Source organism: Bubalus kerabau, chromosome 16 (assembly GCF_029407905.1).
Source record: "Bubalus kerabau isolate K-KA32 ecotype Philippines breed swamp buffalo chromosome 16, PCC_UOA_SB_1v2, whole genome shotgun sequence".
NCBI classification, from domain to species: Eukaryota; Metazoa; Chordata; class Mammalia; order Artiodactyla; family Bovidae; genus Bubalus; species Bubalus kerabau.
Window position 1 is genome coordinate 10,276,196 of NC_073639.1, and position 27,729 is coordinate 10,303,924.

Below are 27,729 nucleotides of genomic sequence, written 5' to 3' on the forward strand. Positions count from 1 at the left end.
ACTCCAGAGAAGAGTGAGCACAGGAGAGGCCCCGAAGCCAGAACAAGGAGGGTGTGAAGCGGGGACCTGGAGCTGCGTGCAGACTGATGAGACCTAGGGGATCAGTCACTCAAGGCTGAGAGGAAAGTGGACATTTAAAGGGTCTTCAGGGACTTCCCTGGTGGTCCAATGATTAAGAATCTGCCATGCAATGCAGGAGATGCGGGTTCGATCCCCACTGGGGGAACGAGGCTCCCACATGCTGCGTGACAACTAAGGCCAAGCACCGCATCGAGAGTCTGCGCGCCACCACAGTGAGAGAGCCTGCATGAACAATAAACAAACAGCCAAACGAATACGCAATTTTTTTTCTAAAAAAAGATGTGTTTCATTAAACTTAATCTAGCAGTTATGTGTGTGACAACCCACAGAAAGAAGTGGCTGCGATGAGACCCACATGGAGGTGTGTGCAGAGGGTGACCCCCAGGGACACTGCCGGGAGAAGACGCAGAAGTGAGCAGGCTAACACAAGCATATGGGATCTAGGGAGATGGCACTGATGGACGCATCTGCAGGGCAGCAGTGGAAACACAGACACGGAGGGCAGACGTGTGGATGCAGCGGGGGAAGGACGGACTGAGGGAGGGGCAGAAACAAACACAGCACCAACTGGAAATAGACAGCAGGTGGGAATCTTCTGTGTGACTCAGGGAGCTCAACCCAGGCCTCTGTGACAACCCAGAGGGGAGGGAGGCGGAAGGGCGGGTCAGGAGGGAGGGGTCCTATGCATACCCTTGGCTGATTCATGTTGATGTACCAACACAGAAACCAACACAGTATCGTAAAGCAGGTATCCTCCAATAAAAAACAACAACAAAAAGAACCTTATGGGATAAGGCTGGCAACCAGGAGGAAATGGCGTCACTCCCACCAAGGAGGCACTCAGGGGCTGTCCTAAGGTGGCCAGGGAGAAACAGATCATATGAGCGTGGCTTTGACAGTCTAAGTCTGAGGGCACAGCAGGTCACTCAGGCAGAGATTCAGCTGGTAGTTGATCCTGGCTGATCAGCAGAGCCCAGGCCCTGGGCACGCCCCCATGTAGGGCAGAAAAGGAGAGGAGTCAGACAGACTAAAGGAGAACAGGAGGCTCTGAAGGGTGGAGGTCAGAGGGAAAGCAGACAGCTCTGGTCTAGGAGTCAGAAGCCTCAGGTTTGTAAATAAAGTGATTCTTTAAAATTCCAATATTTTAAACAAATGTTTAGAATGCATTTAATGACTTGGCTTCCCCGAAGGCTTAGCAGGTAAAGAATCTGTCTGCAATGCAGGAGATGCAGGAGAGGTGGGTTCGATCCCCGGGTTGGGAAGATCCCCTGGAGGAGGAAATGGCAACCCACTGTATTAGTCTGGCCTGGAAAATTTCATGGACAGAGCAGCCTGGTGGGCTACAGTCCCAGGAGTCGCAAAGGGTCAGGCACGACTGAGTGACTAAGCACAATTATCTGGCAAGGGGAACACCAGCGGTTGCACCTGGGGAGTAGCGATGCTGAGGCGAGTATAGATGTGTGCTGACCACTTCCATGTTCCCATCTGTACCTACTCTCCGTCTTTTTCACCCTGCTCTGTATGCGCCACTTTTTTCTCCAGGATTCCCTTGCCACCTGGATTCCACTTGGGTTCACCCAGTGGAGACCAGGCGATGAGAGGGAGGAAGGAGAGTGAAGTTTGACTATTTATCTCCCAACTCCGTCCTAGACTGGTTGTAACTCACGTCCCAGGATCCTGGTTCTCATCAAGGGGCCCTCTCCATTCAGCCCTCCGATCCTCCAAACCTTCAGTCCCAGGGCGGTAACCATGGAAACGCCCAGAATACGGCCACAAATTCTTCGACATTCTTATCATCTCCCATTGAAAGTGGGCAGACGTGGCGACTACTGTGAACAATACAATAGGCAGAAGTGACACCGCTACAGAGTCCGGACTGGCTGCTTCTACTGAGGGATGCGGAGGCGGACCGGTCCCCGGGAGCTGCAGGCCTCCTCACGGCTTTTCTCATGCCGCACAGAAGTCGCGGACACTCCAGCCAACCTCTGCCTCCTCCCTTCACCCAGGCTCAGATCTGCAGCCTGACAACTCCCCCAGCCCTCCCCATTTCTCTTCCTGCTTTCTCTCTCACAAGCATTTCCCCTAATAAAACCCTTGAACATGTAATCCCATTGTGGCATCCTCTTCTCTGAGGACCCAGACTAATATGACCATCCCAATAAATGTTTAGGCTTGAAAACTGAGCTTTGATATATTAAACATACAGACAGAAACAACAGAACTTGCTCTTGCTGAATAAGGGTGGTCCCATTAATCAAAGGTCATGACTAACCAGCTTTAGACAATGTGATGTCGGTATCTGTGGCTGGATCTAATTCCTAAATGAACCGTATTAACATGGTGTCATTTTCTTTAATACGATTTTTACAAAGTATGATTTTTACCCATCTCCAGAAATGGGTCCTTTCCCAAATGTCCAAAATAGGTTCGAATCCCTTATCCAAAACCCTGGAAACCATGTGTAGTTTGTAATTCAAAACTTTTCAAAAAGTAATATATACAGACATCTGTCATATCTGACATAACAAACCAGCAGGTCCAGGGCAAAACTCTATAATCATATGTTAATATGTCTTCCATGAAACATACAAGCTAATGTTTGTATATAACACAAGTGATATAAAAATTAATAACCTTGAGACAGATCAGGTATGGGTTTGCCACCAAATGAGTTCAGCAAAGGTCAGATTCTGAGAGTTAATTCTTAGGTAGGTTAATAAGGAGCTCAGGGCTCTCAAGAAGGAGAAAGGGACAAACTTTTTTCCCTACATTCCTTCCCCTTAGTCACATTAGATGTTTTTTTCTTAAACTCTGAGTTGTTATGACAACAATCTTTAAAGTGTTTGTCTACAATGCGGGAGACCCGGCTTTGATCCCTGGGTTGGGAAGATCTGCTGGAGAAGGAAATGGCAATCCACTCCAGTACTATTGCCTGGAAAATCCCATGGACAGAGGAGCCTGGTAGGCTACAGTCCATGGGGTAGCAAAGAGTCGGACATGACTGAGCGACTTCACTTTCACTTTAAGACTAACTTTCTTTAAGCCCGGAGCTAATGATTACACAACAAAATAACTCATCTTGCTCAAGGGTATGCTTTTCCTTAAATTCTGTGCTAATGATTATAGAACAACAATGCATCTTGCTTGAGGACATGTTTCTCCTTCTTAACAAGAACCTTCTGACTAATCCTGTCATCTTAGGATATATGTTGTGGGAGTAGGTCTGGTAAGACCTTTCTATTGTTAATAACCAATTGAAAAGTATATAAAGCCCGACCGGAACTACCGAGTAGGGCACTCTCTGCCCCCTTCTGACATCTGTGTCAGAAGTTTTCTCTATTCCTTCTGCACTGCAATAAAACTTTTGTCACATGAAGCTTCGAGTGCCTGTAGCCATGTCTCTGGTCCCAAAGCAAGCAAAACCCTCTCCTTCCGAGAGCGTGAATCTGACACCGTTCACCGTAAGCTATCTATTGTAACACCATATGGAGCTTTCGGAATGGAGAGTGAATAAGAGATTATGGGCCTACACACACACACACACACACACACACACACTACAGAAAACTATGCAGATACTCCTTTGCACCAACACAGAAGAGTAAGCGGCCACCCCACAGCACAAGATAAAGACAGCACAGAGACAGCATATGCAAAGGCATTTTACACGTGTGCAGAGTGGGGAGAAGACAGGAGGAGATGCTCTTCACTTGTCAAGATTCCCGACAAACCCCGCCGCCCCCGCCACCTTTTGCTACCCTCTACAAAGTGTCTGCCCGCAATGTAGGAGACCTGGGTTTGATCCCTGAGTCGGGAAGATCCCATGGGAAGGAAATGGCAACCCACTCCAGTACTCTTGCTTAGAAAACTCCATGGATGGAGGAGCCTGGTGGGCTACAGTCCATGGGGTCACAAAGAGTCGGACACGACTGAGCAACGTCACTCACTTCACCCTTTGTAATGACTTCATCTCTGGTTAAGAAATGCTGTAGAAACACTGTGAGTACTGACTGTGAGGCAGGAAAATTTTTAAGCCTAAATGTATTTATACTATTTATGAGACTATTTATGAGACAGTGGGAGTAAGTTCACCCCTGCAAACTGCCACCATTGAGGGAGGAAACTAAAATGTTAGACATAAATTGGGAGCTGAGAGAGTCCACGGGCGAAATTTATTTAGGATATTAAAGAAGGCTCAAAGTGAGGGACACAGAATATGAAAGATACAGACGGAGTCCGTCCAGGAGACCTGAGACTTCCAGGTGTCCCCTGCTGTGTCAAAGGCAAGGACACGGGCTGTGTGTGCTCCCACGGGGACCCCCTCAGAAACATCGAGCTCCGGTCTCCCCGCCCCGCTCCGAGCCCGTCCTGCTGCCCCTGAGAGGCATCAGCCACCACACAGGGAGCTGAGAGCCAGCGGAGGGGCCCTTCACCTCCCCCTGCACCCTGCTTCTTCCTAAAACTTCTCATTCTACACTATAAAAACACAATGAAAAATGGAGAGCAGGGAGGAAAATAAATTAAGATGGAAACACTCTCCCTAGTCACTAAACAGCCCTGGGAGAAACAGTCTGCAATGGATAAATGTTAAGGAATTTTTTAGGGACAGAAATTCAGCCTAATATAGTCATGTTCTCTTTGTATTTTACATATTCAGCACTGACTGCTTCTTTCCACAATAAGCATGGATTAATAACTTGATGATTTTTACGTCCCATAGTTTAATTATGGGCATAATTGAGAACAATATTAGTTCATATGTGTAAGTGCTATAATTTTCCCCTATGAACCACTGTCTGGAAATGTACTGAGTGTTCAACATTTTAACAAACATCATTCCGTACGTGTGCTGTTTATTTACTCAGCCTCCCAGGTCTAAGGTTCTGTGCTCAGCACTGGAGATTCCCCAGTAAGCAAAGCAGGGGTGAAAGCTACCCTCCAGAAGCAGGCAGAGCCCTGTGGAGACGTCACCCAAGGTCTGCACTTTGAATAATTTAATTCCACTTGTGCCATGAAGGGAAGGCACTCAGAGACCAGTCAGAGCTTCCTAACAGCTCTCTGAGGCGGATCTCAACCTCGATTGTGGATAAAGAGCTATCATTAATATCTGTAATTTTAAGGTATGCTAATTAAAATAACATAAAATATCCTGAACAGATAACAATTACGATTATAACTACAGTAAGTCCCCTATCTAAGCACAAGTTCTGTTCCAAGAGCACGTTCGTTAAGTTCAATTTGTTGGTAAATCCAACAAAGTCAGCCTAGGTACCCAACAAACACAACAGTTATATAGTGCTGTACTCTAACAGCCTTATAATATTTTTGCACAAACAGAACATAAAAAACAAACACAAAAAGTAAACATTTTTTATCTTGCAGTACAGTACAGCAGTACAGGGCAACACACAGCGGTGCATTTTCATCTTTGAAAGATTGCAACTGAAGCTTCATACATAGAGGATTTACTGTATTATAATAATGACTTGGGAATTTATTTAGTATCAGCCAATGAGAAAAAAGATGAGAATAAATGAGGAAGAAAGTCTAAATGTGCAAGACAGTATGTGAATAACTGTTGTTTAGTTGCTAAGTCGCGTACGAATCTACAGTGTCATGGATTGTAGGCTGCTAGGCTCCTCTGTCTGTGGGAATTACCGGGCAGTATACTGTGGATAATTACTGCCAAAGAATTTTCAGGGCACCATTCTATTCTCCCATAAAGGAAAATTCTTCTATTTAGAGGCTTATAGACCTTCAATCCTGGAGAAGGCAATGGCAACCCATTCCAGTACTCTTGCCTGGAAAATCCCATGGGCAGAGGAGCCTGGTAGGCTGCAGTCCATGGAGTCGCGAAGAGTCAGACATGACTGAGAGACTTCACTTTCACTTTTCACTTTCATGCATTGGAGAAGGAAATGGCAACCCACTCCAGTGTTCTTGCCTGGAGAATCCCAGGGATGGAGGAGCCTGGTGGGCTGCCGTCTATGGGGTCGCACAGAGTCGGACACAACTGAAGTGACTTAGCAGCAGTAGCAGCAGACCTTCAATACAGGAAACCCAGCCCTCCTAGAGAAAAGCAAGTTATTTAACAGAAAGATAACACGGAAACAGATACAAGGTTTATTTCTATAATACAATACTTCCTGAAAACAGAAGTAACACAAAAACCCTTGTCAAACTAGGTACACTGTTTGTTTTGGAAAACACTCACTGTGCTCAAAAGGCACTAGGCTAGGCTAAGTCACTTCAGTCGTGTCCGACTCTGTGTGACCCCATAGACGGCAGTCCACCAGGCTCCCCCGTCCCTGGGATTCTCCAGGCAAGAACACTGGAGTGGGTTGCCATTTCCTTCTCCAATGCATGAAAGTGAAAAGTGAAAGTGAAGTCGCTCAGTCGTGTCCGACCCTCAGCGACCCCATGGACTGCAGCCCACCAGGCTCCTCTGTCCATGGGACTTTCCAGGCAAGAGTACTGCAGTGGGGTGCCATTGCCACTAAACGGTGAGAAAGGGGAACATCTTCCATCGAGACCTAAAGCTCTAAACAAGAACAACCACCAGCATCACAGCCAAGTTTCAAAGTCACCATGCGCAGGTGTTCTTCAAAACGGACCATCAGACCCACAAAAGTGAGCATGCCATCAAAATGCACGCAGTAGGTTGCTTCTTGCTTCTCTCCCTGCCAGGACTGGTAATTAAATAACTTGACAAAGATCCTCCAAATTAAATACTGTATATGTCTCTTTACTTAGTAAGGCAAAACTCTTTAAAATTAGAATTCTAGGTCCATGGATATCTCTTGACATCTCACAATAGAAAATATATGCATTGATTCATTACACAAAACGAGAGAATCATAAGAAATTCAGAGTGATGCTAAAGAAGGCTGAGTGCCTAAGAATTGATGCTTTCGGATTATGGTGTGGGAGAACACTCTTGAGAGTCCCTTGGACAGCAAGGAGATCAAACCAGTCAATCCTAAAGGAAATCAATCCTGGATATTCACTGGAAGGACTGAAGCTGAAGCTCTAATACTCTCGCTTTTTTGATGATCCAGGGAATGATGGCAATTTTACCTCTAAAAGGCAAATTAGAAAAACTGCCTTTTCTAATTTCAGCTTGAACGTCTGGAAGTTCATGGTTCACATATTGTTGAAGCCTGGCTTGGAGAATTTTGAGCATTACTCTGCTAATATGTGAGATGAGTGCAATTGTGTGGTACTTTGAACATTCTTTGGCATTGCCTTTCTTTAGGATTAGAATGAAAACTGACCTCTTCTAGTCCTGTGGCCACTGCTGACTTTTTCAAATTTGCTGGCATATTGAGCGCTTTCACAGCATCATCCTTCAGAATTTGAAATAGCTCAACTGGAATTCCATCACCTCCACTAGCTTTGTTCATAGTGATGCTTCCTAAGGCCCACTTGACTTTACATTCCAGGATGTCTAGCTCTCGGTGAGTGATCACAGCATCGTGATTATCTGGGTCATGAAGATCTTTTTTGTACAGTTCTTCTGTGTATTCTTGTCACCTCTTCTTAATATCTTCTGCTTCTGTTAGGTCCATACCATTTCTGTCCTTTATCGAGCCCATCTTTGCATGAAATGTTCCCTTGGTATCTCTAATTTTCTTGAAAAGATCTCTAGTCTTTCCCATCCTGTTGTTCTCCTCTATTTCTTTGCATTGATCACTGAGAAAGGCTTTCTTATCTCTCCTTTCTATACTTCGGAACTCTGCGTTCAAATGGGCATATCTTTCCTTTTCTCCTTTGCCTTTCGCTTCTCTTCATTTCTCAGCTATTTGTAAGGCCTCCTCAGACAATCATTTTGCCTTTTTGCTTTTCTTTTTCTTGAGGATGGTTTTAATCACTGCCTCCTTTACAATGTCAAGAACCTCCATCCATGGTTCTTCAGGCACTCTGTCTATCAGATCTAATGCCTTGAATCTATTTGTTAAACAAGATGGTGGAGGAGTAGGATGGGGAGACCACTTTCTCCCCGACAAATTCACCAAAAGATCATTTGAACGCTGAGCAACTTCCACAAAACAACTTCTGAACCCTGGTGGAAGACACCAGGCATCCAGAAAGGCAGCCCATTCTCTTTGAAAGGAGATAGGACAAAATATAAAACATAAAAGGAGGGACAAAAGAGTTATGGACAGAGACCTGTCCTGGGGAGGGGGTTGTGAAGGAGGAGGAGTTTCCACACAGTAGGAAACCCTCTCACAGGTGGGTCTGTGGAGTTTTAGAATCTCTGAAGGCAACATAACCAGGAGAAAAATAAAAAAGAAATTAATATACATCTAACTACAACTGCGGAAAAGAGAACTTTCCTGCCAAAGGCTCTAGCCTAACAACCTAACCTGCAGCCTGGCCCGCTCACAGAACAAATGATTGTGCGAATACCAAAGGACAGCAAGCAGAGCTGGCTGCGTACAGGCCCCTCCCCACTCAGAGGCAGAGAGGCAGGCTTGGGACCGCCAGAGTCCCAGAGGCACAGGGCTGCTGCAATCTCATCAGCTCCCCAGAGGAGACAGACTGCACACCTGAGACGGCACTCTCGCGGCACCCCAGGGAAACCCAGCGGCAGGACTGGAGAGGTGAGTAAGACACAGGGTCCACCTGGGACAGTGCTCGCCAAGCATCTGGTCACCTGAGCTGCTCAGACCTGGGAAGAGCACAGAACACAGGCCCAATCCTCAGAGACGGAGCCAGAACTCTGAGTGTCTCTTGTGGAGATACAGGTCAGCAGTGGTCTGGGTGTGGCAGACCTGGGTATGGCATAAGCCCTCTTGGAGCCGCCAGAACTTACACAGGACTGGGAAACAGACTCTTGGAGTGCACAAAAAATAACCTTGTGCACACCAGGATAAGGAGCAGTGACCCCACAAGAGACTGACCGAGACAAGCCCACGAGTGTCCGGGAGTCTCTGGCAGAGGCACGGGTCAGAGGTGGCCTGCTCCAGGGACAGGGCACTGAGTGCAGTGTGCCTGCAGGGGAACGTGTGAAGGAGGTCGCCATTATCTTCATTACCTCCACATAGTGTGGCCTCAGGTCAAGCATCAGGGAGGGAACACAGCCCCACCCACCAATAGAAAATTGGATTAAAGATTTACTGAACATGGCCCCTTATTATGAACTTATGAACTCCTTATTGCCGAATTCAGACTTAAATTGAAGAAAGTAGGGAAAACCACTAGACCATTCAGGTATGCCCTAATTCAAATCTTAACAATTGTACAGTGGAAGTGAGAAACACATTTAAGGGACTAGATCTGATAGACAGAGTGCCTGATGAACTATGGACAGAGGTTTGTGACATTGTACAGGAGACAGGGATCAAGACCATCCCCAAGAAAAAGAAATGCAAAAAAACAAACTGGCTGTCTGAGGAGGCCTTACAAATAGCTGAGAAAAGAAGAGAAGCCAAAAGCAAAGGAGAAAAGGAAAGATATACCCATTTGAATGCAGAGTTCCAAAAAATAGCAAGAAGAGATAAGAAAGCCTTCCTCAGTGATCAGTGCAGAGAAATACAGGAAAACAATAGAATGGGAAAGACTAGAGATCTCTTCAAGAAAATTAGAGATACCAAGGGAACATTTCATGCAAAGTTGGGCTCAATAAAGGACAGAAATGGTATGGACCTAACAGAAGCAGAAGATATTAAGAAGAGGTGGCAGGAATACACAGGACAACTATACAAAAGAGATCTTCATGACCCAGATAATCACGATGGTGTGATCACTCACCTAGAGCCAGACATCCCGGAATATGAAGTCAAGTGGGCCTTAGGAAGCATCACTACAAACAAAGCTAGTAGAGGTGATGGAATCCCAGTTGAGCTATTTCAAATCCTCAAAAATGATGCTGTGAAAGTGCTGTACTCAATATGCCAGCAAATTTGAAACTCAGCAGTGGCCACAGGACTGGAAAAGGTCAATTTTCATTCCAATCCCAAAGAAAGGCAATGCCAAAGAATGCTCAAACTACCATACAATTACACTCATCTCACACGCTAGCAAAGTAATGCTCAAAATTCTCCAAGCCAGGCTTCAACGATACACGAACCATGAACTTCTAGATGTTCAAGCTGGATTTAGAAAAGGCAGAGGAATCAGAGATCAAACTGCCAAATCTGCTGGATCATCAAAAAAGCAAGAGAGTTCCAGAAAAACATCTATTTCTGCTTTATTGACTACATCAAAGCTTTTGACTGTGTGGACCACAACAAACTGTGGAAAATTCTTCAAGAGATGGGAATACCAGACCACCTGACCTGCCTCTTGAGAAACATGTATGCAGGTCAGGAAGCAATAGTTAGAACTGGACATGGAACAACAGACTGGTTCCAAATAGGAAAAGGAGTATGTCAAGGCTGTATATTGTCACCCTGCTTATTTAACTTATATGCAGAGTACATCATGAGAAATGCTGGGCTGGAGGAAGCACAAGCTGAAATCAAGATTGCTGGGAGAAATACCAATAACCTCAGATATGCAGATGACACCACCTTTATGGCAGAAAGCGAAGAAGATCTAAAGAGCCTCTTGATGAGGGTGAAAGAGGAGAGTAAGAAAATTGGCTTAAAGCTCAACATTCAGAAAACAAAGATCATGGCATCCGTTCCCATCACTTCATGGCAAATGGATGGAGAAAGAGTGGAAACAGTGAGAGACTTTTATTTTTTGGGGCTCCAGAATCACTGCAGATGGTGACTGCAGCCATGAAATTAAAAGATGCTTACTCCTTGGAAGAAAAGCTATGACCAACCTAGACAGCATATTAAAAAGCAAAGACATTACTTTTCTGACAAAGGTCCATCTAGTCAAAGTTATGGTTTTTCCAGTGGTCATGTATTGATGTGAGAGTTGGACCATAAAGAAAGTTGAGTACCGAAGAATTGATGCTTTTGAACTGTGGTGTTGGAGAAGACTCTTAAGAGTCACTTGGACTGCAAGGAGGTCCAACCAAGGAGATTCATTCTAAAGGAAATCAACCCTGAATATTCATTGGAAGGACAGATGTTAAAGCCAAGACTCCAATACTTTGGCCACCTGATGCAAAGAACTGACTAACTAGAAAAGACCCTGATGCTGGGAAAGATTGAAGGCAGGAGAAGGGGATGACAGAGGATGAGATGGTTGGACGGCATCACCAACTCAATGGACATGAGTTTAGATAAACTCTGGGAGTTGGTGATGGACAGGGAGGCCTGGTGTGCTGCAGTCCAAGGGATCGCAAAGAGTCGGACACAACTGAGCGACTGAACTGAACTGAACATGGCCCTGCCCATCAGAACAAGACCCAGTTTCCCCCTCTGTCAGTCTCTCCCATCAGGAAGCTTCCATAAGCCTCTTATCCTTATCCATCACAGGGCAGACAGAATGAAAACCACAATCATAGAAAATTAACCAAACTGATCACATGGACCAAAGTCTTGCCAAACTCAATGAAACTATGAGCCATGTTAGCTCAGAGGAGAGCTTAACAGAGTTTCAAGTGGCTACCAGCTATGAACTCAAGTAGACAGAAGAGTCAGTCCAGGTGCCAATGTTCATTTACACCAGCTTACTTGATATTCACAGGGCCCTACTCGACACATCCAATGGATCCCGTTGGACTTAAGCTGTCACCGTCATTAAGATCTGTAATTGACACTGGTAAGGAACATAGATGAAATGAGAAGGAAAATAAAGCAAAGTCACCACCAAGTCAATGATACTGTGTCTTCCTTCCTTGGCTTCTATCAGTTGTACAAGAAACAGACAAGAGATGACATCAGCCAATCACTGACCTTATGGAGAGCTGGAGCCAAGACCGGTACCAAGAATCCATTGTAAATATAATTGACAAGCTGATTACGAATCAAAGGGTGAGCCACCTAAGAGAGAAACAAACAGTCATGAAAAAGACAATCGTTAGATCTTCTTAAAATCAAACCTGAATTCAAAAAGGAAATCCAAATGTTGGCCATTTATTTCATGGCTAAAGAATAATTGACACTTCAAACCACCATGTAATTCTTCCAGATAGTTTATCCCAGTATAAATAAATAGCCAGGACTTTCAAATTTTAAAACCAGTAATTTTAAATTTCTATTTGGAAAAAAAATGAAAACCATAATAAATAGACTGAATATGTACATGGGCTCATAAATAAAAGTCAACAAACTGGAATGGATAATTTTTGCTCCATAACTTCATCTATGTCCTATCTCAACTTGTGACTAATTTAAAAAAAATAACTGTCAAAACAGACAATTAAAACCATTCATTTTGTCAGCAGAAAAAAAATTCTCATTTTGAAATGCATTCTCTCATAAAATCATTTATATTGGGGAGGAAGGCATTTAGAAAATCTTTTCATAAAAAACAGATTATGCTAAAAAGCAGAAAACATCAGAGGTACAACATTTCCTACATTTAACTTTCAAAATATATTTAGTATGGATAAGCTTTACTGACATCTTTTATAAATACAATCATCCCCGGTATCTGTGGGGAATTGGTTCTGGGATGACCAGCCCCCACTGCCACAGTACCAAAATCTGTGGATGCTTAAGTCTCTTATAAATAAAAATGGCATAGTGTTTTCATATAATCTACACACATCTTCCCATATAGTATATATCATCTCTAAATTACTTTATAATGCCTAATACAATACAAATAGTAACTACAATATAAATGCTAAGTAAACAGTTGCTGGCATACAGTAAATTCAAGTTTTGCCCTTTGGAACTTTCTGGATTCTTCTGGAAATACTTTCAGATCTGCTGTTGGTGGAATCCACAGCTGTGAAACCTGCAGGTGCAAAGGTCAACTGTAATCTTTTCAGTAGTACCCCCAAACAAAAAATCTTAAAAGTATATGGCTTCAGTCTCAGAATATGATACAAACTATATCTCTGTTCTCAACCATGCCTGTTAGCTTTCTCTTTCTTTAAAAAAATAAAAACAGAGTCAAACAATAAAGTAAAAAGCAATTTCTAGGGAAGTGCGGCTAGATCTTTAAATTACTGATAATCTCACTCTCTGTGTACATTTGGGGAGAAACTAATAGTTCCATCTTTTTTATTTCCACAAACTTCTGCAAGAAAATGTTGACAGACCGTAATATTAAAGGAAAAAATAACTTAAGACGTAATCCATTTATCTTATACATAAATAAAATCTCCTTTGACTTAGAAATAAAAATGAGACGGGAACTGAAGTAATTTACTTGCATTTTCTTCCAGAAGCTATTTTTTCATTTGGTAGATAAACAGATTATAACTAACATTTTTCCCCTTACAATCACCATAAAGAAATTTTATTTCTTAATAAATCTAGTATTAAGGTAATATTTGTCCTATATAGAAATAAAACATTTTTCAATGAAAACCTACTACACCCTTAAGTATATATATGATCTGATTTTTTATTGAAAACAGTAACAAGAAATTTGAAGGTAAAAATCTAATCAAAAAGCCAAATATACTTGAGTTCAGTGGCTGTTTTTCCCCCGAAGCAGGCCAATTTCAAAGCAAATTTAATTTGTGTTGCTAAGAAGATGCTTAACGTCTTCTAAATTCAATTGAGATAACAATATCCTTTATGTACTATGCACAATTAAGCAAAATAAAGTGTTTTGCTTTGTAGACTCCCAAGAAGACCTTGAAGTAAAAATGGTATAATTTGGAGTACTTAGAAGCCTAAAAATATCTATTTAATGAGTCCGGCATTGAACTTATTTTTGATGGTTAAATGGATAATCAAAACAGAATTAACACTTTTTATAAGGAAGATAAAGAAAATCTACTCATTTTTTTTCTCAATTAAAACTTCCCCCAAACCTATAAACTAACATTTTTACTCATTCCAGGACATTCAATAGGCTTAAAGTAAAGCATCAGTGTCCCGCAAACGTTGACTGCAATAAGAGAAGGAACGCTGATGTGATCAGCTGACTCAGCATATCGTCTGTACCCTGAGTGGGCCGCGGCAGACCCCAGGCCGCTCTCACCTGGATGACGGCGTTGCAGAACTCCAGCGAGTTCATGAACTGGACGAGCGGCGGGAGGAGGAGCCAGTCGTCCCTCAGCAGGCAGTGCCACCCCTCGCCCTTCTCCTCCAGCTTGGTAGGCAGGGAGGAGTACAGGCCACTGAGCCCCGTCGCAAGCACCTGGTTCAGAAACAAAAGTGTAATCAGTACTTTCCCTGAGCTCTTCACCTGCAACTGTGGCTCCCACTCGACGCCTCGGCCGCTGGCCCAGACGGCACTTTAGGTAGCGCAGGACTCCCGCATTAGAGGCTGTCGGCCTGAAGGGAACCCGGAAAGTTCCTGGAAGGAGGCGGGAGGAGGAACAGAAGCACCGGGTCCACAGATACTAGGGGTTGCTGAACTCTTCTGTGTCGGGCCGACGCTGGGCTGGGGTGGGGGAGGGAGGAAGACAGACGCAAGATGAAGGAAACGTGGTTACAGCCCCCACGTGTGTGCAGGAGAGGAGCGAACTCAGCAACAACGTGTTCTATCACAGTGCGCTGAGTGCACACCCAACACGGCCCACACCCCTGCCCACGGGGAGCACCTGGGACTGAGGCGCCCGGGACAGAAGACGTCACGGGAGAACCATGAGCAGCTGGATGAGAAAGATCCCGGCAGCCGTGTTCAAGGTCATGACTGACACACGCATGTGCAATACAGTATACTAACGCATATATATGGAATTTAGAAAGATGGTAACAATAACCCTGTGTACGAGACAGCAAAAGAGACACTGATGTATAGAACAGTCTTATGGACTCTGTGGGAGAGGGAGAGAGTGGGAAGATTTGGGAGAATGGCATTGAAACATGTAAAATATCATGTAGGAAACGAGTTGCCAGTCCAGGTTCGATGCACGATACTGGATGCTTGGGGCTGGTGCACTGGGATGACCCAGAGGGATGGTATGGGGAGGGAGGAGGGAGGAGGGTTCAGGATGGGGAACACATGTATACCTGTGGCGGATTCATTTTGATATTTGGCAAAACTAATACAATTATGTAAAATTTAAAAATAAAATAAAATTAGAAGGCACTTTCATCTCATCTCCACAGTCTAGGAGAAAGTTAGATGAGATGACATTTCAAGCTGAGCTAAAGTGGTCTAAACTGAAGCATCAGCAGCGGGGAGAAAGCAGGAAGGAAGTGCAGGCTCACAGGTTGGGTGGAGGGGAGGGTGCTCTGACTGAAGTACCCCCCAACCCAGTCTTAACCCAAAGTCACGGGGTCCGCCTCCTCCGCCTGCTCTGTCCCTGTGTGACGCTGCCAGCGCTCGGGCTCAGTCACTGAGGATCAGGGAGAAGCCCAAACTGTCGCGTTTTCCAACTTGGTCGTTAAGAAAATGCTGATGCCTTAAACCAAGACAGAAATGTAGAAAATGTAGAAAAAACTAGCAGACACTCATTTATGCTGAGTGCCTGCTAGTTTTACCTTGTGGAATACAGAACCAAGGGAAACAATGAATTTCATGGTACAGGGAAGTGATGTGAGCCAGCACCTTAGGGATGCTGACCGGGCAGATGTGCAGAGGATGGACAGGAAGTGCCCAGAACAGAAATAAGGGAGTGACCTGTGAAAGGTGTTGCTCTAGGTAAACCTAAGGTTATAAGGAGCTCAAATGGGACAGAAGCATTCAAGAAAACAGCCCTTTCTGAGTTAGGCCCAGAGAAGAAATAGCGAAGTATTCACCAATCCCACAGACTAATAAGAGATGAACAGGCAATTACAGGAGTGTACATAAATGCTCAGACTACACCATAGAAAATATGTCACCATGGATCAACCCAGACTTGGAGTGTTAGGAGCATGAAATATTCTCAGAAGAAGTGATATCCAAGAGCTGCTGAAGAATGAGTAAGAGCCAGAAAAAGTTCTTATTGAGCTTCATTATTTTAAAAAAGCTCTTATATTGTTGGAAGCAAGAATATTTCAAGCAGAGGATGTAAAAAGCATAAAGGAGCAAAAAAAGATGGTACCTTCCAGGAATGAAGAGAAGTGCAATATTACTGGAGTGTAGAGTTAGAGGAGGAAGGAGCCTGGCGAGGCATGGCTGAATCAGACTCTGCAGTGTTCTGCAGGACAGACTGCAGAACTGAAGGGACAAACCAGTGGAGAGCCCAGTAGACAGACTTCTGGAGCCATCGCATGGAGACGAGACCTCAGTTCAGTTCAATACAGTTCAGTTGCACAGTCGTGTCCTGCTCTTTGCAATCCCATGGATGCAGCACACCAGGACTCCCTGTCCATCACCAATTCCTGGAGCTTGCTCAAATTCATGCTATTGAGGTGATGACGTCATCCAACCATCTCATCCTCTGTCGTCCCCTTCTCCTCCTGCCTTCAATCCCTCCCAGCATCAGGGTCTTTTCCAATTAGTCAGTTCTTTGCATCAGGTGGCCAAAGTATTGGAGTCTCAGCTTTAGCATCTGTCCTTCCAATGAATATTCAGGTTGATTTCCTTTAGGATGTAGTGGTTGGATCTCCTTGCAGTCCAAGTGACTCCTAAGAGTCTTCTCCAACACCACAGTTCAAAAGCATCAATTCTTTGGTACTCAACTTTCTTTATGGTCCAACTCTCACATCTGTACATGACCACTGGAAAAACCATAGCCTTGACTAGATGGACCTTTGTCAGAAAAGTACTGTCTCTGCTTTTTATTATGCTGTCTAGACTGGGCATAGCTTTTCTTCCAAAGAGTAAGTGTCTTTTAATTTCATGGCTGCAGTCACCATCTGCAGTGATTTTGGAGCCCAAGAAAAGAAAACCTTTCACTGTTTCCACTTTTCCCCCATCTATTTGCCATGAAGTGATGGGACTGGATGCCATGATCTTAGTTTTTTCAATGTTGAGTTTTAAGTCAACTTTTTCACTCTCCTCTTTCACCCTCATCAAAAGGCTCTTTAGTTCTTCTTCGCTTTCTGCCATAAAGGTGGTGTCATCTGCATATATGAGATTATTAATATTTCTCCTGGCAATCCTGATTCCAGCTTGTGCTTCATCCAGTATGGCATTTCGCATGATCTACTTTGCATATAAGTTAAATAAGCAATACTTATTTAATTTATACAATATACACAGCCTTGATGTACTCCTTTCCCTATCTGGAACCAGTCTGTTGTTTCATGTCTGGTTCTGACTGTTGCTTCTTCACCTGCATACAGATTTCTCAGGAGGCAGGTAAGGTGGTCTGGTATTCCCATCTCTTTCAGAATTTTCCACACTTTGTTGTGATCCACACAGTCAAAGGCTTTGGCATAGTCAATAAAGCAGAAATAGATGTTTTTCTGGAACTCTCTTGCTTTTTTGATGATCCAACGGATGTTGGCAATGTGATCTCTGGTTCCTCTGCTTTTTCTAAAACCAGCTTGAACACCTGGAAGTTCTTGGTTCACATACTGTGGAAGCCTGGCTTGGAGAATTTTGAGCATTACTTTGCTAGCATGTGAGATGAGTGCAATTGTGCGGTAGCTTGAGCATTCTTTGGCATTGCCTTTCTTTGGGATTGGAATGAAAATTGACCTTTTCCAGCCCTGTGGCCACTGCTGAGTTTGTCGAATTTGCTGGCAGATTGAGTGCAGCACTTTCACAGCATCATCTTTCAGGATCTGAAATAGCTCAACTGGAATTCCATCACCTCCACTAGCTTTGTTCATACTGATGCTTCCTAAGGCCCACTTGACTTCTCATTCCAGGATGTCTCGCTCTAGGTGAGTGATCACACCAACATGGTTATCTGGGTCATGAAGATTGTTTTTGTATAGTTCTTCCGTGTATTCTTGCCAGCTCTTCTTAATATCTTCTGCTTCTGTTAGGTCTGTACCATTTCAGTCCTTTATTGTGCCCAACTTTGCATGAAATGTTCCCTTGGTATCTCTAATTTTCTTGAAGAGATCTCTAGTCTTTCCCATTCTATTGTTTTCCTCTATTTCTTTGCATTAATCACTAAGGAAGGCTTTCTTATCTCTCCTTGCTGTTCTTTGGAACTTTGCATTCAAATGGGTATATCTTTCCTTTTCTCCTTTACCTTTCGCTTCTCTTCTTTTCTCAGCCATTTGTAAGGCCTCATCAGACAACCATTTTGCCTTTTTGCATTTCTTTTTCTTGGGGATGGTCTTGATCACTTCCTCGTGTACAATGTCATGAACCTCTGTCCATAGTTCTTCAGGCACTCTATCAGATCTAATCCCTTGAATCTATTTGTCACTTCCACTGTATAACTGTAAGAGAGTAGACAGAATGAAAAACACAACCACAGAAAACTGATCAAACTGATCACATGGACCACAGCATTGTCTAACAGTGAAATTATGAGCCATGCAGGTAGGGCATGGATGGAGAGTTCTGACAAAACGTGGTCTACTGGAGAAGGGAATGGCAAACCACTTCAGTATTGTTGCCTTGAGAAGCCCATGAATGGTATGAAAAGACAAAAAGATGAGACCTCAGGCTTTATACAGACCAGAGAGAGAAGGGAAGGGAGGTTCAGATGCTGAGCTATGACAATCCATAGTGCCTGACATCAGCCATGGAAAGCCAGGCAGTGTGGCTCCAGGTATGCCATGCTTGGAAGAAGTATCTACCAGCTGTCACCTCTCCCTCTCCCCTGGCTTGCTCCCACAGCACCCCCTGCAGCCCTCTGTACAGCAACCGCCTTCCTTGCATTTGTTAGTTTAAGGTCTGTCTTCTCCATCTCACCCGGCCTGAACAGTCCACTCCCGTCCACACTGCAGATTGGGGTGATCTGTCCGGTCAGACCCCAGCAGTACTTTTCCTGGGTAATACATCCGTCAATAAGGGCACCTGGAGGTCTTGGTGCAGAGAAACTGGATGACTGACGCCAAGGGACGGAGTGGGTGCAAGGCTCGGAGCGGGCAGGGTGGGGAATAGTAGCCACGGCTGAGTGTGTGAGGGCAGCAAGGGAAAGAGATGAACTGTTTCAACATTGGAAAAATCAAAAGATCATATACATTTCTCTGCTCTGTTTCCTAGTGACCTTTATTCACTCATTCAGTCTCTTATTTAAAAAAAAGTCACTGAGCACCCTCAGGACAGGCATAATGTTAAGCACAGGATATACAGCAGTCAACAAGACACAGAGTGTATCTCTTTTTCAAAATCAGGGCATCTGCAGTCCCAAGAAAGAATGTCCCCCATTTAAAGCATTCAACTCCTTGTCAGCAAACCCAAACAAATCACTTTAATTCCTGTTTTGAATGTGACCCCAGTGAGCTCCTTGTTATAAATCAGAAACCTCTGGAAAGAGAGAACAGAGACCAAAAGTTCTCCTTGAAGGGAAATCTAATCTTGATGCCACATTTTTAAAATCAATTACATTTGCTAACTCATGCTAAATTAACTGCAGAACAAAGGCTTTAATTCTGCATACTCCCAATTCCTTAACCACTTTGAGCCTTTGAAGATGAATTCATAAAGACAGGCTTAATTTGTCTGACTAAGAAGCTGGGAATAACTATTCAGTATATCAATATAATTACAGCAACATTAATTTTCAAATTACATACATCAGTGACAGTAATTAAAAATAACACATACCTAATATTCACTTTTTTTACAGAGTGTCCTGAAAAGGGCATGGCTGGGACGGGAACTCAGCCCGCCTGCGCAGGAGGACAGTGCGGTGTGTCCCCCGGACACCGACAGCTGCGGTGAGCAGACGTGCAATCGTCTCCAGCACACCAAAGAAACACGAGGACGAGTCTGCAGGATGAAGAGGGCTACATGGTCTTAAGAGAGAGTCTGCAGGATGAAGAGGGCTACATGGTCTTAAGAGAGAGTCTGCAGGATGAAGAGGGCTACATGGTCTTAACAGAGAGTCTGCAGGATGAAGAGGGCTACATGGTCTTAACAGAGTCTGCAGGATGAAGAGGGCTACATGGTCTTAAGAGAGAGTCTGCAGGATGAAGAGGACTACATGGTCTTAAGAGAGAGTCTGCAGGATGAAGAGGACTACATGGTCTTAAGAGCAAGATGAAAATCCTTTCTGCTAAATATTTGTCCTTTCCAAGACTTTGCTCAGATTTCAGATTCCTTCATCCAGTCCACATGCGTTTCGAGAACACCAACAACAGGCCAGGCACAGTGTCGGGACTGGGGAACAAACGCTGAACAAGTCTGACCAGGTGCGATGGAGGAGACAGGTGATCAACCACAAATGCAAGAAGGACTGTTACTACTGGTGACTACTTCCTGCTGACCTTTATTCACTCCCTCATTCAAAGAAGCAATGCAGGGAATATTACCAGAACAGGAAGAAGAGAAAGGAGAGGCAACAACAGGTTTGCAGATAATTTTTCCAAGAGTTTCATGGTACAATCTAAGACAATTTTAACTTCAAAATTCAAAATATATGTTGACATTCAACAGTTAATATTTTTAAATGCTCATCCATTCTTTTAGCCTTTTATTAATCCTGACCACCAAAAAGTAACTGTCAAACATTATACTTATCCCCAACATATGAACACCACCACCCCACCCCACCCCCCCTTTTTTTGGTTGTGCTGTGTGGTATGCACGATCTTAGCTCCCTGACCAGGGATCAAACCCGATCCCCTGCACTGGGTCACCAGCGAAGTCCTATAACCCAATAGTTTTAATTTATCTTTTCTCAAGTCTTAAAAAAAATGAACGACCATGTAAAACCCTAAAGATGACCAACAATTAGAAAAGCAAACTACTTCCCTGACAGCAGTACAGTATAGCATGGTAACTGCCGAGACCCTGGGTTTCAGTATCAGACTAACACGGCTCTGACTTTGCCACTTACAGGTAGTTGTTAAAGCCCTCCAAAGTTCAGTTTCTTCCCTGAGTTGTTGCAACAATTAGAAGAAATCATGCATGTAAAGAAGTGGACATCATGGTTTATACACAGCAATGTTTCCAATGGAGGGGGAAAAAATGATGAGCACACAGCAGTGAGTCATCAGGAAAGGTTCCCCTTTAACTTTAAACATCTAATAGTACCCAGCTAATTTCAGCAGAAGCAGAGAAGACTGTCGGCAGATGGCTTTAGTCTGAAGCTAGCAGCAAGTCACCTGGTAGGGACCATTTGCGACAACATGCCAAAATAAAAAGCCTCATAAATTTTAGATATGGGATAAATAACTTTCTACCTGTGGCTGTGTACCTAAAGCTTGCTTATTTCAAAGTGCATTTCCAAATGTATGTATAGGCTGTTTTCAATTTCTGCCAACAAGAGACAAGGGCTTAATCATCAATACTTGGTTTTTAAAAATCATAAGAAGCAAGGGTCACAGAGTCCCCAGCCATTTGTGGGCACTAAATTCTTCCCTAGAGTATCCTTATTATCTTTCTTTTCTTGGGAAAACACATCCTAAGACAAAAGGCAGAACCAGCAAGCTCTTCCTATAAACCACGGAACAAAAGTTTCCAAAAGTGGTCCAGTTTCCTTAAAGAGCCATTACTCTTCCCAAAGCCTGATACTAACACACTTTGACAATCATACTAATTAGAAAAAGCTTTTTGTCGATTGTGGTCCTTAGCCAGGTGGTTAATAGAGTATGCTTTTATCTTCAACATAAAGAGGTCTTTTTTTTTTTTTAATTATGTTGTCAGATGTAATTATAGAAAACTGGGAACAAATGAGATTATGGGCTCTATCGTAAGGGGCAACTTAACACAACAAAGCTCTGTTTTCCATTCTAGCAAATAAGGTCAGCTGGAGATGCTTTTCCTCCAATTTTAATGAACTGTATACAGTGTTTTAAGACGTGTTTTATAAAAGCAACAACTACGCAGTGAAATCTACCTAGAACTTAGTGGAAATGTAAACACTAAAAATATGCTCCATTCTAGTCCCAACATGCTTAAATTTTTTAAATATGACATATTACAAACATGTAAAAAAAAAAACAGAAAATCATTCCCAAGATTTAACAGATTTTGTTTTGTCATAATTTCTTCAGAGTGCTCTTTATTTTTCAAAAAACAAAACATTACAAGTAGAGCTAAACCCTATTCCAATCTCATTATCATATCTTCCCTTTCCTTTGCACCCAAAAGTAACCACAGTCCTGAGCTTAATATGTATTATTTCTGTGAGTGTTTCTGTACTTCTACTATATTCATATGTATCAAAAAAACAGTACACACTAAGATGTTGTCTTAAAAGGTTACATAAATTTTATGTAAATGTTAACATACTACATGGAACATTTGGCTAGTTACTTTTTTATGTTTTTAGATTTTATGCTTTTTGTTTCTAGGTTCATTGGTGTTCACACATGTAGGTGCAGTTACATGCTAATAAATGTGAAATGTAATTGTTTTTATTGAAATACAGTTGACTTGCCTTCCGCAGTGGCTCAGCGGTTAAAGAACCCGCCTGCAGTGCGGGAGCCACGGGAGGCGCAGGTGCGATCTCTGCTCGGGAGGATCCCCTCGAGGAGGCCGTGGCAACTCGCTCCAGTATTCCTGCCTGGAGAATTCCAAGGACAGAGGAGCCTGGCAGGCTACAGTCCACAGGGTTGCAAAGAGTCGGACATGACTGAAGTGCCTTAGCACACGTGCACAGCTGACTTATTATTAGTTTCAACATAACTCAACATAGTAACTTGATATTTTTATACATTAGACTCCATTCAAAATTATTATAAAATACTGACTGTATTTCCTATGCTGTGCATAACACCCTTGTAACTTATTTTACACCGAGTAGACTGTGAATTTCACCCTGCTTTGCCCTGGTCCTAGCCCCTCTCCCCTCTGATGAACAGCTTGTTCTCCACATCTGTGAGTCTGTTTCTCGTTTGTCACATTTAGGTTCCACACACAAGTGACTACATACAGCAGGTGTCTGTCTCTTATTTATTTCCTAACCCTAATACCACCCAGGTCCCTCCATGCTATTTCAAATGGCAAAATTTCACTCCATTTTTATACAAGGAAAACAAAACACTAATTCAAAAAGATACACCCAATGTTCACTGCAGTACTACTTATAATAGCCAAGCTATGGGAGCAGCCTAAGTGTCCTTCAAGAATTGAACAGATAAAAAAGATGTGGTAGATAGATGAATATAGATGCAGAGGAATAACGCTCAGTGATTTATTCATTCTGAATGCTGAGGAGTATTCCATCGACCTCATATGTACCATTTTATTTATCTTTTTCTTCTTTCTCTTTCTCTCTTCTTCAAATCACTATTCCACAGAATACCTCTGTATATGTACCCTTGTAAATACGTGGCAGGCTTCCCTAGGGGAGATATCTAGAAGTGAAGATGCAGGGCTACACGGCACGCAAACACTCAATTTCATTGAAAGTGAAAGTCGCTCAGTCGTGTCTGACTCTTTGTGACCACGCGGACTATACAGTCCATGGAATTCTCTAGGCCAGAATACTGGAGTGGGTAGCCTTTCCCTTCTCCAGAGGATCTTCCCAACCCAGGAATCCAACTCAGGTCATAGCCTTTCCCTTTTCCAGAGGATCTTCCCAACCCAGGAATCGAATCCAGGTCTCCTGCATTGCAGGAGGATTCTTTACCAGCTGAGCTCTCAGGGCAATACTGCCATTGTGCTTTCTTGAGTTATTGTACCAACGTGGTGTTATTGGATGTCTAATGGTTAGCCACTCTGATGCTGTTACCTACTGTCTCACTGTAAGTTCATCTGTATTTATTTGATGCTACACACAGAAGGAAAATGAGCATATTTTCATATGTATCAGGTTTGGGGTCTTCTGGGAACTGTTGGTTCATATCCTTCACACACGTTTCATCATTTTCTTACTAATGTGTAATATTACAAATATTTTTATATATTTTGGGTACCAACCACCTGCAAATACGTGTGTAGCAAATGGGCTTCCCCGGTGGCACTAGTGGTAAAGGACCCACCTGCCAACGCAGGAGACGTAAGAGGTGCAGACTTGACCTGTGGGTGTTGTTTTTGTTCTTTCATCTTTTCTTTATGATTACTGCTTTATAGAAAGTCTTAATATTTTATCACTTATGTACAAGATAGGGGTTAAGCATATGGGTCACTGAGTCAGACTGCCCCAGTTCAAATCCTAACCTGCTCTCTTACTAGCCACGTGGCCTTGTATGAATTTACATCAGGTTTCTTCATCTATTAAAGGAGAATAACACTGGTTCCAATAATTGTGAGAATTCAGTGAATTAATACATATAAAGCACTAAGAATAGTGGCTGGCATATAGTTAGCTCTCAACAAATATATTACTGTTATCATTATTCGTAGAATTATTTCAGCTATTCCCAGGTAGCACAAGTGGTCAAGAACCCGCCTGCCAATGCAGGAGACATAAGAGACTTGGGTTCAATCCCTGGGTCAGGAAGACCCCCTGGAGGAGGGAATGGACACCCACTCCACTATTCTTGCCTGGAGAAAACCAAGGACAGAGGAGCCTGGTGGGCTACTATTCACTGGGTCGCAAAGAGTCGGACATGACTGAAGCAACTTAGCATGCATGCATATGATATTTAGCATCAATTTGCCATGTTCCTTCGAAAACTCTACTGGGATTTTAAGTCACGTTAACATCTCACCAATTATACCTTACAATTTACAAAGGGGAAGTTTTATCTTTACAACACAGGGATCAAAGGATCACCGCCTTAAACGACCGAGTGACAACCTCTGGTCTCACGAACAGTGGTGCAACCTAACATGTGCTTCTTGTCGTGTACAGCATCACCTATAAAGTATTCTTACGAAATGTACTTAACCTGAATTTAACCAGGCAGTTAGACCCAACTCCCGATTTTCAGGAAACACCAGTGATAGGGACCAAACTACACAAAGAAACAAACCTGGAACGTGGGGTGTTCTAAAGATAATGGCTGAACTCTTACAAAGTCACCGCCACGAGGATAAAAGCAGCAACCTGTTGAGAATTAACAGAGACTAGAGACTGGAGAAGGAAATGGCAACCCACTCCAGTGTTCTTGCCTGGAGAATCCCAGGGATGGGGGAGCCTGGTGGGCTGCCATCTATGGGGTCACACAGAGTCGGACACGACTGAAGTGACTTAGCATAGCATAGAGATACACAGCAGTCAGAAATGCACCTTGCACTGGACTCTGGTTTAGGGTGGGGGGGGAAATCTGTAAAAGTAATTTGGGGCATAAGTGGGAAACTGGTTATTAGATCACATTATAGAACTACTGTACAATTTTCTTAGGTATAATAACAGTATTGTGATTGCATAGGAGCATGTCCTTATTTGTAGGAGATACATATTAAAATAATTGATATCTATAATTTAATTTCAAATGGAACAGCAAAAACAAATAAAGATACAAAACAAATATACAAATATATTTGGTATACAAATAAAGTATACCAAAGTATGACACATATTAACAACTTTGAATTTAAGCAATATATATATGGTGTTCCTTTTAGTATGCTTTCAAATCTCTGTATTTGTTCCATTTCTGTATTTTGCTTTTTTCCACAATAAAAAGTTGTAAAACATAAACTGTGTTAACTTCACAGATTGATTTGCAGAAAAGCATTATCTACACAATATCTACGAACTGCAGGGCTTTCCATCTATTTCTGTCTTATTTTATGCCCTTCAATAAAGTTCCATAATTTTCCTTATAAAAGCCTTTTACATATTTGTTAGATTTCTTCAAGATACTTTAGATTTGTGATGCTTTTGAAAACAGTACCTTTTTGAAATTGCCCTGTAGATACTGACCGAGTGATCTACCCAAATATTGTGATTTGTTTCAATACCTGCACTCCTTCTTGGACAGCAGAACTACCCGAAACAATTCAAGTAAGCCAAACTCCAAACCTCTGCACAGCCCCCTCATGAAAAAGTCCACTGTTTAGTCAGCCTCTGCCTTCACATCACTGCTCAGACCCAGCGCCTCTTTTATACTCTCATTCCTTTCACTCTTGTTTCTAGACCCTAATGTGTGTCCCTGCTTCCTCAACAACTCCCGAACATACACGGTCAGATTAAACTACAAGAATCCTGACTATGCTACCTTCTTCAAACTTCTCCAAGATCTCTCCAAACTGAATGAATATGGTAGTTGTGGGAAGCAGATTAACCCCCACAAAGCTGTCTACATCCTAATTCCGGAGTCCATGAACAAATTAGGTTCCGTGGCAAAGGAAAATTAAGGATGCAGATGGAATTAGGGGTGCTAACTAGCTAATCTTTAAGCAGGGATGATCTTAAAAATCTTTAAATTCTGGATGATCCAGGTAAACATAATATAATTACAAGGGTTCTTGTGGAAGTGGAAGAGGGAGGCAGAGGAATAGAGTCAGGGGGAGCCATGACTCCAAAAGGATGGTGAGAGAGATGTAATACTGCTGACCGTGGAAAGGAAGGAGTGAGCCATGAGGGGAGGGATGTGGGTGGCCTCTGGAAGCTGGAGAAGGTGAGGAAAAGGACTCACCGTGAGAGTCTCCAAAAAGGAGCAAGCCCTGTCAACATCCTAAGCTTAGCCCAGTAAGACCTGTTGGACTTCTAACCTATAGTAAGATGATGCTACTGTAAGATAATCATCAGTGTGATTTAAAGCCATAGCTTTGGGAATTTGTTACAGCAGCAATAGAAAACTAACACAGCTACTAGGAAGCTGCTGTACATAGAAGCTCAATAATACAGCTACAAGAAGCTCAGCTCAGTGCTCTGTGTGACCTAGAAGGGTGGGATGAGGGTGGAGGTGCAAGGCAGGCTCAAGAGGGAGGGGATATATGTACACATGTAGCTGACTCACTTTACTGAACAGCAGAAACTAACACAACATTGTGAATAATTACACTCTAATCAATTGGCTTTTTGTTGTTGTTGTTTTTTTAAAGAAAACTAATACAGACATTCAGATTCCGGGTGAGAAGTTACACTTTTGCCTAAAGATATGTTCTTTTAAAAGAATTTATAACCTAGCTTATAATTCTCTTGAAGAAAATAAGGAAAGGAGATTTAATACGCTGGCACAGATGAATGGAATCAGTTCTTTACTTCCCATCTGACTCTCAATCTTTGGGGGAAATGGCAACCCACTCCACTATTCTTCCCTAGAAAATCTCATGGACAGAGGAGCCTGGCGGGCTACAGTCCATGGGGCCACAAAGAGCTGGACATGACTGAGTGACTGAGCATACACACACGCTTTCTGCAATTTCTGATTCTGTTGGTAAGAAGCCAGAAGCAAAGAGACATATGGTGTCTGAACTTAACTCTATTTCTCAAAATTTTTACTCATTTCTTCCTCCTAAAATAAATATTCACCAGACACTTCGGTGACCTCAGTCTGTTTGGTTTATTAATAAAGACAGGAATTTAGTATTATAAAGAAGATTACTACTCTTGAACCTCAAAGCCAAATACAGCATGTCAATCACTAGCATGACTATTAGCACCTGGGGCAAGGCGATTCTTTCCTGTATGTGACCATTCCACAAACTACTGGACCTTAAGCATCCCTGGCCCCTGCACACTAAATGCCATATGACCTCCCTTCCAGGTCCCCTATGTTGCCCGACAACCAACATGCCCCACATACATTTCTAAATACCCTCACTTTGGGTAAAGAACCACTCACATGGTGTTCATTAACAGTGAATCTAATCTACTTAAGGCAATTT

At 43.0% G+C, this 27,729-nt stretch overlaps 1 protein-coding gene across 7 annotated transcripts in view; it reads right to left on the reverse strand.

Annotated features, from left to right (window-relative positions):
• FHIP1A (FHF complex subunit HOOK interacting protein 1A) overlaps positions 1–27,729 on the reverse strand; it is a 311,586-nt gene that overhangs the window by 67,638 nt on the left and 216,219 nt on the right. For 6 of the 7 annotated variants that reach the window (XM_055550636.1, XM_055550635.1, XM_055550630.1 and 3 more), the window contains 3 exons: positions 14,089–14,247; positions 12,799–12,888; positions 11,880–11,966 (listed from right to left, as the gene is read on the reverse strand). In XM_055550636.1, coding sequence (XP_055406611.1) covers positions 11,880–11,966; positions 12,799–12,888; positions 14,089–14,247 — 336 coding nt within the window. The remainder of the gene's footprint in view (positions 1–11,879; positions 11,967–12,798; positions 12,889–14,088; positions 14,248–27,729) is intronic. The other variant, XM_055550634.1, reaches the window with a different exon arrangement.